Consider the following 13379-nt stretch of genomic DNA (forward strand, 5'->3'; position numbering starts at 1 on the left):
CCGATTTGTAGTTGTTATAGCAAGACTACGAAGTTAAACGTATACGAATGACCCGTTCTGTATATTAAATTAACTTCGGAAAGCAGCTTATTTTGAAGTGATCCATATTCTTCTAATTATTGCCTTTTCAGAATGTTAAAAATCATATTGTTATTTGAAAGGGATAGTTGTATCAATAAGACAGATATGCATATCTCTCTTCAAAGTTCAAACCCATTAGAATGTAGATTAACAAACGTTAATAAATAATAATGGCAGTAGACACAATAGTGATCACTGTTGCCTTCTCGCTGTTATTGTCCTATGTTATATGACTTATGATGTGCAAAAGGCCGCAATGGAAAGCCCAAACTTAATTATATCCTGGGCTTCCGGGAAGCCTTCTTTAATATGATCTACGTGACGCAATTTTGGCCATATTAGATCAAGCAATTGCAAGTCTTTAGCGGGCATAATCTTCTTTCGCTGGTTCTATCATTTTTTGTTTCTGTTTCAAAAACACAGTCGAAAACTCCATGTCACACAATTACAAAGGTTTACGAGAATCGTTATAAGAACATATAAGACCAAATATAATATAGAGCCCCTCGAGATCTTTAATCAAGATTTACGTCTTAGTGGAGACTATTCTAAAACATTACAAACAGTGTTCTAGTTTTTTCTTCACGTACCGTTTGTTAATAATATATGCACAAACAAGACTAGAAGTGGACTTAGCCACTTTAGGTATATGTGAAGTTCTTTTAAGCTTCTATGATTTCAAAACACTAAAAGTTCCCCACCAAACATTCATTTGAGCTAGGTATAAAGTTAAGTTGGTTATCTAATTTTTAAAAATGGTTTATATTATTACAAAAACATTACTAGGAATTTTAATGAACATTGTACAACTTCCAAATAATTATTTCTTCCTCTAAATTTTATGTGTAAAAAAAAAAAGTTGATAGAAATTGGAACAATCATAACTAAAAAAGAAAAAGGATAAAAGTGATTTTGTACATAAGATTCATTTTATGAAAACAGTACAAAACATCCTATTTAAAGAATTTGTTCGGATACAAATTTAACATGATTACCAGAGTTAATCTCTGTAAATATGTCACCTGTCACAACTTAAGGGGGAGGTATTGGTTTAGGATTTAGAAAGAATTTTAATGACTTTAAAAGTTAGGTAAAATATGTTGTTATTCAATCAAGACTTTTAAAAACTCTTTAAAAATTTGGTGTTATTGGTTGTGGATTTGTAAAAAGTTATCTAAAATCTTGATAAATCTAGTGTTATTGGATTAAGAGTTTTATAAAGTCATTAAAAGTTTTATGTTATTCAAGTAAAACAAAAGAATCTTGGATTGTTAATGAATTCAAATTTTATGTTATTGGTTTAGGATTTTATATCATTTCCTTCATAACAAAAGTCATGAAAACTCTTTCATCAAATAGAAAGATTTTACAAGATTAGAAAAAACAAATCATCAAGATTTTAAAAAACTTCCTAAACAATTTCTTAGAATCTTTCATTTTTAACTTTCAATTTTCTATGATTCTAACAATTAGCAAGAACATAAAGTCATTAAAATTTTTTCTAAATCCTAAACCAATACCTCCCCTAAATATTTCAACAAGGACGAATGTTTAAAAGCGATAAAAAAAATTGATGTTTGTTTTTGCCCCTTTTGTCAAAAACTTTGATCATTCTTTTACTTGTTTCCTTTTTCTCTTTTCATTCATAAACAGTGCTACAAACATACAAAAGCTACAAACAAATATATATATTTTCTTTTATAAAAAAATTGGGAAATAGTCTCCCAAATAATGGAGGTGAAGTGGAGAGAGAGACCAAAAACTCGAAAGAACCAATGCTTCTTTTTTTTTACCCATCTCTCTTCTTCATCTGAATCGGACTTTTGTATATCTGAGAGAGAGCACAGAAGCTGATAGATCATTTTGTTGGAAAGATCAAGTAAAGAGTGTTTTGTGTTCATTTCAACTTTTATGACAGAAGAAGAAGATAGCTCAGCAAAAATGTCAGAGGATGTTAAGAGATATCTCAAGTTGGATCCACGCTCCTCCTCCGCCGCTACTTCTGAACCACCTTGCTCCTCCTCCTCCTCCTCCTCTGCTTCTGCATTGGCTAACAAGTCCCGAAATTTCAAATCTTTCGAGCCGCCCTGTCCAGACCATGTCCTCGAGAACGTTCTTGAAAACGTGCTTCAGTTCCTCACTTCCAGATGCGATCGCAACGCCGTCTCATTGGTCTGCAGATCGTGGTGGCGGGTCGAGGCTCAGACCCGATTCGAGGTTTTTATCGGTAACTGTTACTCGCTCTCTCCTGTTCGGCTTACTCACCGGTTCACGCGTGTTAGGTCTTTAGTGCTCAAAGGGAAACCTAGGTTTGCTGATTTTAATCTCATGCCTCGCAATTGGGGAGCTCAGTTCGCTCCTTGGGTTGCTGCCACGGCCAAGGCTTACCCTTGGCTCGAGAAGGTCCATTTGAAGCGCATGTTTGTTACGGACGATGATTTAGCGCTTCTCGCTGAGTCGTTTCCTGGCTTCAAGGACCTTACTTTGGTCTGCTGTGAAGGTTTTGGAACCAGTGGTATCGCTGTTGTTGCTAACAAATGCAGGTAACTTTGTAGATCTGTTTCCTCTTTGATTGAATTAAAGTTGAGTCTTTTCAGAAAAAGTTTTAATTTTTTTATCTCATTTACTTATCAAGTGGGAATGTGTTTCAGACAGCTAAAGGTCCTTGATCTGTTGGAGTCAGAAGTCACCGATGACGAGGTGGATTGGCTCTCTTGTTTTCCTGCTGGTGAAACGCATCTGGAGTCTTTATCTTTTGACTGTGTTGAATCCCCTATCAGTTTCAATGCATTGGAAGAGCTTGTGGTCAGGTCACCGTTCTTGAAGAAACTTAGAACGAACAGGTTTGTTTCCCTTGAAGAGCTGCATCGGCTAATGGTTCGAGCCCCGCAGTTAACGAGTCTTGGGACGGGATCATTCAGTCCAGACAATGTGCTTCAGGGTGAACAAGAACCGGATTATGCAGCTGCTTTTCGTGCTTGTAAATCCATATCTTGTCTCTCAGGATTCAGGGATTTAACGCCGGAGTATCTCCCAGCTATCTCTCCAGTTTGTGCTAATCTCACCTCTCTTAACTTCAGTTATGCTAACATTTCTCCTGACATGCTCAAGCCCATCATACGCAACTGTCACAATATCCGAGTCTTCTGGGTATGTTATCTTTCTTGATCATTACTGTATGGTTTTCTAACATGTCCATGTGAGGAACTTGAGTTACATGCATATCTTGAAAACGCAGGCTCTTGACTCGATATGCGATGAAGGATTACAGGCAGTGGCAGAAACATGCAAGGAGCTTCGTGAGCTTCGGGTTTTCCCTTTTGATCCTCGTGAAGACAGTGAAGGTCCTATCTCGGGAGTAGGCCTCCAAGCAATTTCAGAGGGATGTAGAAAACTAGAGTCTATCCTGTACTTCTGCCAGCGGATGACTAATGGAGCTGTAACAGCCATGTCTGAGAACTGTCCTCAGCTTACCGTGTTTAGGCTTTGCATAATGGGTCGCCATAGGCCTGACCATGTGACGGGAAAGCCAATGGACGATGGATTTGGCGCCATTGTTAAAAACTGCAAGAAGCTAACCAGACTTGCAGTATCTGGGTTACTAACAGATGAAGCTTTTAGCTATATAGGAGAATATGGGAAACTGATCCGTACGCTATCTGTAGCTTTTGCTGGGAACAGTGACAGGGCCCTGAGATATGTTCTTGAGGGTTGTCCTAAATTGCAAAAGCTTGAAATCAGGGACAGTCCCTTTGGGGATGTTGGGTTGCGCTCTGGTATGCATCGGTATTGCAATATGAGGTTTGTTTGGTTGTCGTCATGTGTCTTATCCCGAGGAGGCTGCAGGGAAGTTGCTCATGCGCTGCCTAATGTAGTGGTGGAGGTGTTTGGGTCAGATGATGATGATGACGATGATACCGTCACTGGGGATTATGTTGAGACATTGTACTTGTATCGGTCCCTTGATGGCCCAAGGAAGGATGCTCCAAAGTTTGTAACAATTTTATGAAAAGAAAAAAACTTGGGTGCAAATGAGGCCATGTTTGGAGAATTTGTTTGTAACTGTTAAGTGTTTGAGATACACTGCATGATTGTTTTGCTGTTTGGTTTGGTTGTGTTAGCCGTGAAGGAAGAAAAGATTATGAAAAATCAAGGAAAGAAGCAATCGTCTTATTATTTTTGTTTGCGTGTTACATTGCCAGATATTATTTACAACCATTTTCAGGATTATTTTTTCGAAAGAATCATTCGTCATCATAAGACTTCAATTTCGGCTTACTATCAGTTTCTTCACCATTCTTCTTGTCTTCCTCCATCACTAGATGCTGCTCTATGGTCTCGATGAAGCCAGTAACTTTCTCCAAGCTTTTGTCATCAAGCCTCGGGACGGTATGGCCTTTGGGATGATGAACGACAACCGGATTCTTGAAGAATTCTATCAGCTCGGTTCCGTAAGGTTTCAAGAAATCAGTCTCTCCTGCAACCACCAGATACGATCATCAAAAGAATGAGCCTTTTTTGAAGAATTTGGCAAAACTAGAGTTGAGAAATCATATCAAATATACCTAAAAAGTGGAGGGAGAGAGTGTCCAAGGAAGAAGAATACGCATCCTCTATCAGCTTCGTGGATTTCAACATACCTCCTCCAATGATTATGATGAACTTGATCTTTGGCACTTTCTGAAGTGCAACTCCCTGCAAAATTTGCAAATTTTCAAATCAGACAAAAAGCCTTATGTTAATACAATAATGATTATTAGGTGAATGTTATGTTGTAGACACGTACCTTAGCTTGCATTCCTGGTAAACCCCCAGACAAAATTGCCCCCTGAGAAAACCCAATGAGACCATCAAAGGGACCAAGCTTGATCATACGATCTTCCAAAAACTCCAAACATTTCTCGAAGTTGGTATACTCTGTGAATTCCTGAATTTTTTTTTAAAAAAATTCCAACGTAAGTAAACACACACACGAATCCGAGAGTTATCATCAACAAAAGAAACATGTGGGAGAGAGAAAAACAAAAAAAAACAAAAAGGACGACCTTGTTAAATTGAAACCACTCGTAATAAGGAGAATCGAAGATGCCATCAACATCAGATTTGCCTTGACAAGGAAAAGGCGCGTCGAGAAACACGAGATCCAACCGATCAATTACAGATTTAGGCCACTTGTTAAGCTGTATCTTCATTATCTCTCCGCTCGTTCGAAATCCATGGAGACACAAAAACCTTGGTTTCCTCACCATCGACGATCCTCCTTCGCTTCCCATTATTATACACAAAACTCACAATGTATTTTGTTATCGTTGTCTTTGTCTCTCCCCTCCCCCTTCACAGAACCTTTTTTTTTATAAAGCTCTCTGTTGCAAATCTCTTCATTCATCTTCTAGGAACCATCGTGGTTCACATTTGTATCGCACATGCGAAAAAAATACCAAAAGGGTCGCTAGATTGGGCTAACCTGATTGGTTGGCAAATTTTGGTCAAATATCAACGGCAATGAAACAATCAGTGTTTACAACGGACGGTCGCGATTAAAACTTATGTCACACGTGTGAGAAACGCCATTGTGTGTGCCCGCTAGTTAGGCGTCGGTCCAATTAAATCGAACCAGTTCTAAACCGGTTTTATAGTCTATAATCTCTAAATCAAAAAAAGTCAAATCCGGTTTTTGTGTGTTTTTCAATTAATTTTGTCAACAGAGTCGAGAGAGAGAGAGAGAGAGGGGGGAGGTGAGGAGAAGAGGCAAGGAAGAAGACGAAGTGGAGCTGTTGCTTCAAGCTGCTCAAGATGAGATGATACTCAAGCTCTCTGTTGATTCTCACGCTTCTCGATCTTCTTCCGATTACTTAGATCCAGATCTCCATTCTAGATTCCTCGCGCTCAAATCTCAGAAGAAGAATAAAGATCATCAGAAACGACGGCCGAGATCGCCGACGAAATCAAAGGATGTGACTGAAGAGACGCCGGAAGATCTAATGCTCATATTCTCGGCTCTCAAGACTTCTCTCCCCTCCGCGTCTTCGCCTTCGTCCTCTGTTTCCAAGCCTGTTCTTCTTCAGGATGAGATCGGAGAAGATGAAATTGGGGAAGAAGCTGAAGTGGAGAAACTGATTCAATGGGCTATTGACGCCGCTCGTCTCGATCCTTCTCCTCCTTCTGACGATGATGACAATCAGAGTTCCGATGAGGATGATTCAACGAGAGTTGTAAAACGCTAATTTTATCAACTTACTTTTGGCTCTCTACCTGTAAGGTATTTTCTAATGTTTTCGCATTCAGAGTTGTATATCAGATCAAGTGTTTTCATTTGCTTAAATACCGTATAGTGTCATTGTTACGATCAGTAGAGAACACATAGGTTCAAACATACATCATGATGATAGGTTGTTACAAAGATAAGAGATTAGGACAGTGGGAGCTTCTTAATGAACTCGAATACAGCTTTGGCAGTGTTAGTGGCAGCCAAAGATCCAAACTTATGAACTGTGTTAGCTCCTCCTACTCCAGCTAAGTCTGATAATCCCCTTATCACGATTATTGGATACCCATTTGATGCGCACGTCTAGGTCATATCAAACACACAAATGTATCATCACTTAAACAATCAAAATGAAAAGTGTAAGTTAATGATTCAAAGATGAATAATTTACCATAGCCACTGCAGAGCTCTCCATATCTGAGGAGGAAACTCCAAAAGTTTCGTGTAAGAAATTTCTATAAGCTGCATTATCCACAAATATGTTAGCTGTAGCTGCTTTTAATCCGACCACCAATTTTGGTTTCTTTGGAAGGCACAAACTTGCATTCACACAATGCGACAGCTCCATCTTCTGCACCCATATACCATAGATGAAGAACAACCCTTTTAACAGCAATGGAACTATTGCAAAACTCCTAAATCTAATCAAAAAAAATATCATTGTTAACAACAACCTCTAGATCAGCTGCAAGATGAAGCCATTCTTGAGTTGTGTTGATCCACAACACGTTCTGAGGTGAATTGATGTGACCAGTGACTGAATAAAGTTGCTCCTGACCGTATCTGAGACTTCCTAACTCATTGTTGCCATCTCCTTGTGGAATATTATAGTTCCCGATATCTAAGGACGCTGCATCCTCACCTCCCTTTGCGTTGTTTGGATTCTGGTTTTACACAGAGCCAAAATCATCAGAAAACATGAGAAAAGAAGAAGCAATTAATTCTAACATCAATATTATAGTAGTATCTTACCAGCCAATCCCACAAGCCAGCATTGGTGATTTGCTTAGGAATGCTCACATCTCCTATGGACATTGAGTTGTTCATATTTCCTGCAATACCAAAATGCACAATACCTTTCACATTGAACACATCTATCATCTGTTGTGTTACTGCTGCTGCGTTCACCTGCAAAATATTTCTTAATAACATTTACCATCTCCCTTTTATAGAAAGTTAATAGAAGAATAAATATGGTCTAAAACATTTATAAAAATTAATTGAATTTTTGTTTTTTGTTTTTTTTTTCCTTCATTTATTCTGTGATGTTGATATAAGTTTTTTGTTGTTGTCATTTCCATACTTTGTTTTATTTGGGTCAATATAATGTTGTGCTTATCTCTAGTGTGTGTACTAGTTTTTTAGATAAGAAATATAATAACCAGATAAACTCTGTTTCTTGTTGTAGTATTTTGTTTGGGTCATAGTAATATTTCTTTGGGTTACTCACCATTCCTCTCCCACATCTAACATACACAACCTTTTTCTCGTGAATCTTCCCTATTCGAAATCGTCTTCCTGCATTTCATATACGTACGTTAGTCATAAAATCAGAAACTAATTTACATTTTTCAACCCAAAGGAACTTACGTCCAATGGACCTAAACAAGAAAAGGATCACTCTCTTAAGTTAGAAAATGGTAATTAAGCTCAGTAGATAGATACCAGAGAGATCCAAGAAGGGACGAGTAGGGTCGGGTCTGAAATCGACGCTGCGGAGAAAAGCATCTTCTTCGGTCTCAATGACAGTCACGAGGCCGATGTAAGTTCCTCTGCGGTTGAGTTTTCTGATGGGAATGGCGGATTCTAGTTTGATGGAAGGTGTGGGTGAAACAGGCAAAACGTGGAAGGATGAGACTATGATGATGATGAGTAGAGCAAGAAGACAATTAAGAGTGTGGTCCTGGGAAGCCATCTTATTGTTTGGTTTGAGAGAATTAAATCCACAGGCTCATATGAATACATACGCATATCATTGATATATAGAGATTAGAGTCCAAGTCCAACCTCTACGAGAGGCTGCTATGAGCAGAAAACTAATAGTAGTAAGATATTTCTTCTTTCCACGTCGTTATCGTTTCGCTTCATTATACCCTGCGGCTGCGCGCTATTATTATTTTTTTTTTTTTCCAAATACAAAATTTTTTCAAAAAAAAATCAACCAATCCCGTAATGACATATAAGGTGTCTTAAGGGTTCTAAACTGTTATTCGGTTACACTCATTAATTTTTTTTTTTTTTAAGTTAATAGCTAAAGACGCCCCATTATTTGTCTAATGGAGGTGCTATTAGTTTCTTCAACATTCTTCTTGTCTTCCTCCATCACTAGATGCTCTATGGTATCGATGAACCCCGTAACTTTTTCCAAGCTTCTGTCATCAAGCCTTGGGACGGTATGGCCTTTGCTATGATGAACGACAACCGGATTCTTGAAGAGTTCTGTCAGCTTGGTTCCAGAATGTTTCACGAAATCTTTCTCTCCTGCAATGCAACCAGATAAGATCATCAAAGAATGAAGCCTTTTTGGAGAATTTGGGCAAAACTAAATCACAGATCAGTGGGGAAACCCTTTGTGAAGATAGTCAATGACCAGATTTCTCTATTGGATGAAGGTTGCGGCTACGTGTAACAGGCACTTTTGCTCGTCCTACATGGCATTATGCTATCTTTAGGAAGTTAGGTCCCCTTTGTTTACCTCTTAGTATCGATGGTATTAAGTCAAGCTCTAAAGCTTGGTTGTTGTTTAAGTTAAGACTTTTATGTTTAGCTTACTTTTTCGCCTTTGTAAGATTATTGGTGTTATATAATAGAATTTATATATAAAAAAAAAATTACAGATCATCAAATAAATATACCCAAAATGTGGAGAGAGAGAGTGTCCAAGGAACACGAGTACGCATTCTCTCTCATTTTCGTGGATTTGAACATAGCTCCTCCAATGATTATGACAAACTTGATCTTTGGCACTTTCTGAAAAGCAATTCCCTGCAAAATTCAGATCAGAAAAAAAAAAGCCTTATGTTAATATAATTATGATGATTAGGTGTATGTATGTATGTTATAGACACGTACGTACCTTGGCTTGCATTCCTAGTAAAGCCCCAGACAAAATTGCCCCCTGCAAAAAAAAAAATTGGAGTTTAAAAAGAGTGTACAACAAAAAATCAAACTCTGTTCATGATGCAAATTTCAAATGTAAGATTATTACATACCTGGGAAAAACCAATGAGACCATCAAAGGGACCAAGCTTGACCATTCGATCCTCCAAAAACTCAAAACATTTCTCCAAGTTGGTATACTCTGTGAATTCCTGAATTTTTTTTAAAGAAAATATCCCAACATAAGTAAACACACACACACGAATCGAGAGTATCACCAACATATATAAGAAACAGGTGGGAGAGAAAAAAACAAAAGTCAAAAGAAAGAGGACCTTGTTATATTGATACCACTCGTAATAAGGAGGATCATAGATGCCATCATAATCAGATTTGCCTTGACAAGGAAATGGTGCGTCGAGAAACACGAGTTCTAATCGATCAATCACAGATTTAGGCCATTTATGAAGCTGTTTCTTCATTATCTCCCCGCTCGTACGAAATCCATGGAGACACAAAAACCTTGGTTTCCTCATGATCGACGATCCTCCTTTGCTTCCCATTATACACAAACTCACTCGTAATGTTTTGTTATCGTTGTCTCTCCCTCTCTTCACAGCCTAATTATAAAAGCTCTGTTGCAAAATGCAAATCTCTTCCTTCTTCACATTTGTATCGCACATGCGAAAATACCAACCAAAAAAAAGAGACAAAGGTCGCTAGATTGGGATAACGATTATATGGACAGTATTTTTTGTGGACCATTGGGCGTGTCAATATAATGTTGTACTTGTCCCTAGTGTGTGTCCTACTGTAGTTTTTTTTTTTTTAGGTATCCCTAAGAAATATTAACTCTTTTTCTTGTTGTTCTATTTTGTTTGGGTCATAATATTTTATTTTGTTGACCAAAAAATAAAAAAGAAGAAGCTAAAGATACCAGAGAGATCCAAGAAGGGATGAGTAGGGTCGGGTCTGAAATCGACGCTGCGGAGAAAAACATATTCTTCGGTCTCAATGACCGTCACGAGGCCGACGTAAGGTCCTCCCCGGTTGAGTTTCTGATGGTAATTAATGTTGGATTCTATAGTTTGTTGGAAGGTGTCGGTGAAACAGGCCAAACGTGGAAGGATGAGATTATGATGAATTGATGATGATGAGCAGAGCAGAGGAAGAAGTCAAATAGTGTGGTCCTGGATAGCCATCTGATTTGGTTGGTTTGAGAGAGAATTAAATCCTCAGGTCATATGTATACATACGCATATCATTGATATATAGCATCCAAGTCCAACCTCTAAGACTACGAGAGGCAGCTATGAGCAGTACGGTATTTCTTCTTTCCACGTCGTTATCGTTTCATTTAACATGCGGCTGCGCTCAATAACTTCTTGTTCATTTTAAAAAAAACATACGTATCTTTTATGTTTTTTTTTCTTGAAAATATTTGTTAAAACAAAAACATAAGATTAAAGAAGAAGCTGAATTAATTGTTTTTTATCATCAAAAACAGCAAAGAAGCTGAACAACTTATTTGATAAAAAAAAAATACAGAGATTTAAACATTCATAACAAGAGGTTACGCGTAGGGATTAGTGTTGTGGGACGATGGGAGCTTCTTAATGAACTCCAATACAGCTTTCGCAGTGTTAGTGGCAGCCAAAGATCCAAACTTTCTAACAGTGTTATCTCCTACTCCAGCTAAATCTGATAGTCCCCTTATCACAATTATCGGATACCCATTTGACACGCACGTCTGGTCAAATCAAAACACAAACAAACAAAAATATCACTTTAAATAAAATTTATTGACATTAATGAATAAAACATGAAGTATCAGTCGTCTTACCATAGCCACGGCAGAACTCTCCATATCTGACGAAGAAACCCCAAAACTGTTGTATAAGAAAGTTCTATAGGCTGCATTATCTACAAATATGTCAGCAGTGGCTGCTTTTAATCCAATCACCAATTTTGGTTTCTCTGGAAGACACAAACTTGCATTCACACACTGCAAAAGCTCCATCTTCTGCACCCATGCATATACCATAGATGGAAGAACAAACCCTTTAACAATGGAGCTATTGCAATACTCTAATCTTAACCAAATATATATCATTTGTCAACGACAAACCTCTAGACCAGCTGCAAGATGAAGCCACTCTTGAGTTGTATTGATCCAAAACACTTTCTGAGGTGAATTGATAGGACCATTGACTGAATATAATTCCTCGTAACTATATCCAATAGTCCCTAGCTCGTTTTTGCCATCTCCTCGTGGAACATTGTAGTTCCCGACATCTAAGTAGGCTACATCCTCACTTCCCTTTGCTTTGTCTGGATTCTGTTTTTAGTCGTACCATAATAGTCAGACAATATGAATTGAAGCAACTAGTTATACATATCATTATCAAACTTTGTATGATTTATAAAAAAAAATTACCAGCCAGTCCCACAAGCCAGCATTAGTGATTTGCTTAGGAATGCTCACATCTCCTATGGACATGGAGTTGTTTATATTTCCTGCAATACCAAAGTGAACGATCCCTTTCACATTGAACACATCTAACATCTGTTGTGTTGCTGCTGCTGCGTTCACCTGCAAATATTTTTACAGAATTAACTTTTACCATCTCTCCCTTATAAGATTAAGAGGGTTGGTTTTATATATTTTATATGGATTTAAAATTATTTAATTATACTAATATGTCCCAATCAATATTTTTACTCACTATATTATTACGAATTTAATTCAAAATGTATTAGCTTCTGACTTTTGAGTCCACTAATTTGGTATTTGTTGTAAATAATTTTTACAGTATGTGTAATATTAATAAATATCTTCTAAAACATTTAAGAAAAATATTTTAAAATTATATATTTTTATTTTATTTAATATATTATATGCCCACAACTTGATTTGGCATGTGCTCATCCCCACTGTACACTATTTTTTTAGGTAAGAAAAATAACCAAAATACTCTCTCTTTTTTTTTAGTTTGTTGGTCAACTTAATATGTTGTGGTTTCTACCAAAAAAAAAAAACTTAATACAATGTTGTGGGTTACTACTCACCATTCCTATGCCACATCTGACATACACAACCTTCTTGCCATGAATTTTCCCAATCCGAAAACGCCTTCCTGCATTCATGTTACTCATAATCAGAAACTCCTAGCTTAGATATTTTCATCTCAAAGGAGTTTACTTCCATTTAACTAAAAACAAAGGAATATATATAAGGTAGAAAACTTGGAAAACAAGATGCATTCAAGAGGTAGATTAAGTTCATTAGATACCAGAGAGATCCATGAAGGGGTGAGTATGGTCGGGTCTGAAATCCACACTGCCGAGAAAAGCATCTTCTTCGGTCTCAAAGACAGTCACGAGGCCGATGTAAGGTCCTCTGCGGTTGACTTTTCTGATGGTAATGGCGGATTCTAGTTTGTGTAAAGGTGTGGGCGAAACGTGTGAGAAAGAGATGAAGATGACGAAGAGAAGAAGAGGAAAAAGACAATTAAGAGTGTGGCCATGGGAAGCCATCTATCTAATTGGTTGGTTTAAGATTTAAATCCACAGCTCAGGTATACGCATATATATGTAACATTTAAGACCGAGACTATACGAGCGAGAGGCTGATCCGGAAACTTGTATGATGTTTCTTCTTCCCACGTAATTCCCGTTTGGTTTGATTATTTTTTTTCTTAATTGATATTATAATCTTTATACAGACATTAAACATGCGGATCCCACTATTATTTTTAACGACGGAGTTGTAATTAAGTGATAACATATGAAGACAGTCAACACGTTATATATCTATGAAATTTACGAAAGTATCATAAGTTTATATGTATAATTTGCTACAATGTACAGCAAATTCTTGTTCATTTTTCGTAGCTAGATCTAATATGACTTCACGTAGGGGAGAGCTATATCA

The 13379-nt window shown here is 37.4% G+C and overlaps 6 protein-coding genes across 10 annotated transcripts; 2 read left to right on the forward strand and 4 right to left on the reverse strand.

Moving 5' to 3' along the window:
- The first annotated feature begins 1552 nt into the window (after positions 1-1552).
- Positions 1553-4259, forward strand: LOC104722552 (F-box protein FBX14). The gene is made up of 3 exons (XM_010440743.3): positions 1553-2624; positions 2733-3231; positions 3320-4259. The coding sequence occupies exons 1-3, from the start codon at positions 1993-1995 to the stop codon at positions 4088-4090; spliced, it is 1902 nt and encodes a 633-aa protein (XP_010439045.2). The 5' UTR covers positions 1553-1992; the 3' UTR covers positions 4091-4259.
- LOC104722554 (uncharacterized) lies at positions 4229-5465 on the reverse strand. Its single transcript, XM_010440744.2, has 4 exons — positions 5127-5465; positions 4868-5008; positions 4647-4776; positions 4229-4558 (listed from the first exon to the last, which is right to left on the reverse strand). Exons 1-4 carry the CDS (start codon positions 5352-5354, stop codon positions 4326-4328), a joined length of 732 nt encoding a protein of 243 aa, XP_010439046.1. The 5' UTR covers positions 5355-5465; the 3' UTR covers positions 4229-4325.
- A 414-nt stretch (positions 5466-5879) lies between these two features.
- On the forward strand, positions 5880-6403 carry LOC104727779 (uncharacterized). Its single transcript, XM_019231807.2, has one exon. The coding sequence runs from the start codon at positions 5880-5882 to the stop codon at positions 6303-6305; it is 426 nt and encodes a 141-aa protein (XP_019087352.2). The 3' UTR covers positions 6306-6403.
- Positions 6376-8293, reverse strand: LOC104722557 (bark storage protein A). Its single transcript, XM_010440750.3, has 6 exons — positions 8012-8293; positions 7797-7864; positions 7319-7474; positions 7021-7230; positions 6738-6917; positions 6376-6649 (listed from the first exon to the last, which is right to left on the reverse strand). The coding sequence occupies exons 1-6, from the start codon at positions 8259-8261 to the stop codon at positions 6491-6493; spliced, it is 1023 nt and encodes a 340-aa protein (XP_010439052.1). The 5' UTR covers positions 8262-8293; the 3' UTR covers positions 6376-6490.
- Positions 8294-8423: 130 nt separating this feature from the next.
- LOC104722556 (dihydrofolate reductase) lies at positions 8424-10689 on the reverse strand. Of its 5 annotated transcripts, none has more exons than XR_015572116.1 (6): positions 9781-10689; positions 9559-9657; positions 9423-9464; positions 9202-9331; positions 8914-9008; positions 8424-8827 (listed from the first exon to the last, which is right to left on the reverse strand). XR_015572116.1 is itself a non-coding variant. In XM_010440748.2 (6 exons), the coding sequence occupies exons 1-5, from the start codon at positions 10006-10008 to the stop codon at positions 8929-8931; spliced, it is 564 nt and encodes a 187-aa protein (XP_010439050.1). In that variant the 5' UTR covers positions 10009-10325; the 3' UTR covers positions 8424-8827; positions 8914-8928. The 5 variants fall into 5 exon arrangements, 4 of the variants coding, with proteins under 4 accessions (XP_010439050.1, XP_010439048.1, XP_010439049.1 ...); XM_010440748.2 differs by having other exon boundaries at positions 8914-8993; positions 9781-10325; XM_010440746.3 differs by lacking the exon at positions 8914-9008 and having other exon boundaries at positions 9781-10682.
- Positions 10690-10917: 228 nt separating this feature from the next.
- On the reverse strand, positions 10918-13098 carry LOC104722555 (bark storage protein A). Its single transcript, XM_010440745.3, has 6 exons — positions 12739-13098; positions 12515-12582; positions 11883-12038; positions 11574-11783; positions 11289-11468; positions 10918-11195 (listed from the first exon to the last, which is right to left on the reverse strand). Exons 1-6 carry the CDS (start codon positions 12980-12982, stop codon positions 11019-11021), a joined length of 1035 nt encoding a protein of 344 aa, XP_010439047.2. The 5' UTR covers positions 12983-13098; the 3' UTR covers positions 10918-11018.
- Positions 13099-13379: the final 281 nt, after the last annotated feature.

The sequence above is a fragment of the Camelina sativa genome, chromosome 11 (assembly GCF_030686135.1).
Source record: "Camelina sativa cultivar CO46 ecotype springtype chromosome 11, ASM3068613v1".
NCBI lineage: Eukaryota > Viridiplantae > Streptophyta > Magnoliopsida > Brassicales > Brassicaceae > Camelina > Camelina sativa.

Excerpts from the sequence above, each read along its gene's own strand:
- LOC104722552 (XM_010440743.3), top strand. The coding sequence starts at position 1,993 with ATGACAGAAGAAGAAGATAGCTCAGCAAAAATGTCAGAGGATGTTAAG. Across the intron at positions 2,625-2,732 it reads GTTGTTGCTAACAAATGCAG|ACAGCTAAAGGTCCTTGATC; the intron begins GTAACTTTGTAG and ends AATGTGTTTCAG. Across the intron at positions 3,232-3,319 it reads ACAATATCCGAGTCTTCTGG|GCTCTTGACTCGATATGCGA; the intron begins GTATGTTATCTT and ends TTGAAAACGCAG.
- LOC104722554 (XM_010440744.2), bottom strand. The coding sequence starts at position 5,354 with ATGGGAAGCGAAGGAGGATCGTCGATGGTGAGGAAACCAAGGTTTTTG. Across the intron at positions 4,777-4,867 it reads TACCAGGAATGCAAGCTAAG|GGAGTTGCACTTCAGAAAGT; the intron begins GTACGTGTCTAC and ends CAAATTTTGCAG. Across the intron at positions 4,559-4,646 it reads TCTCTCCCTCCACTTTTTAG|GAGAGACTGATTTCTTGAAA; the intron begins GTATATTTGATA and ends TGGTGGTTGCAG.
- LOC104727779 (XM_019231807.2), top strand. The coding sequence starts at position 5,880 with ATGATACTCAAGCTCTCTGTTGATTCTCACGCTTCTCGATCTTCTTCC.
- LOC104722557 (XM_010440750.3), bottom strand. The coding sequence starts at position 8,261 with ATGGCTTCCCAGGACCACACTCTTAATTGTCTTCTTGCTCTACTCATC. Across the intron at positions 7,475-7,796 it reads TTAGATGTGGGAGAGGAATG|GTGAACGCAGCAGCAGTAAC; the intron begins GTGAGTAACCCA and ends AATATTTTGCAG. Across the intron at positions 7,231-7,318 it reads CTGGCTTGTGGGATTGGCTG|AATCCAAACAACGCAAAGGG; the intron begins GTAAGATACTAC and ends GTGTAAAACCAG.
- LOC104722556 (XM_010440746.3), bottom strand. The coding sequence starts at position 10,008 with ATGGGAAGCAAAGGAGGATCGTCGATCATGAGGAAACCAAGGTTTTTG. Across the intron at positions 9,332-9,422 it reads TACTAGGAATGCAAGCCAAG|GGAATTGCTTTTCAGAAAGT; the intron begins GTACGTACGTGT and ends TGAATTTTGCAG. Across the intron at positions 8,828-9,201 it reads TCTCTCTCTCCACATTTTGG|GAGAGAAAGATTTCGTGAAA; the intron begins GTATATTTATTT and ends GTTGCATTGCAG.
- LOC104722555 (XM_010440745.3), bottom strand. The coding sequence starts at position 12,982 with ATGGCTTCCCATGGCCACACTCTTAATTGTCTTTTTCCTCTTCTTCTC. Across the intron at positions 12,039-12,514 it reads TCAGATGTGGCATAGGAATG|GTGAACGCAGCAGCAGCAAC; the intron begins GTGAGTAGTAAC and ends AAATATTTGCAG. Across the intron at positions 11,469-11,573 it reads ATCTTGCAGCTGGTCTAGAG|AAGATGGAGCTTTTGCAGTG; the intron begins GTTTGTCGTTGA and ends GCATGGGTGCAG.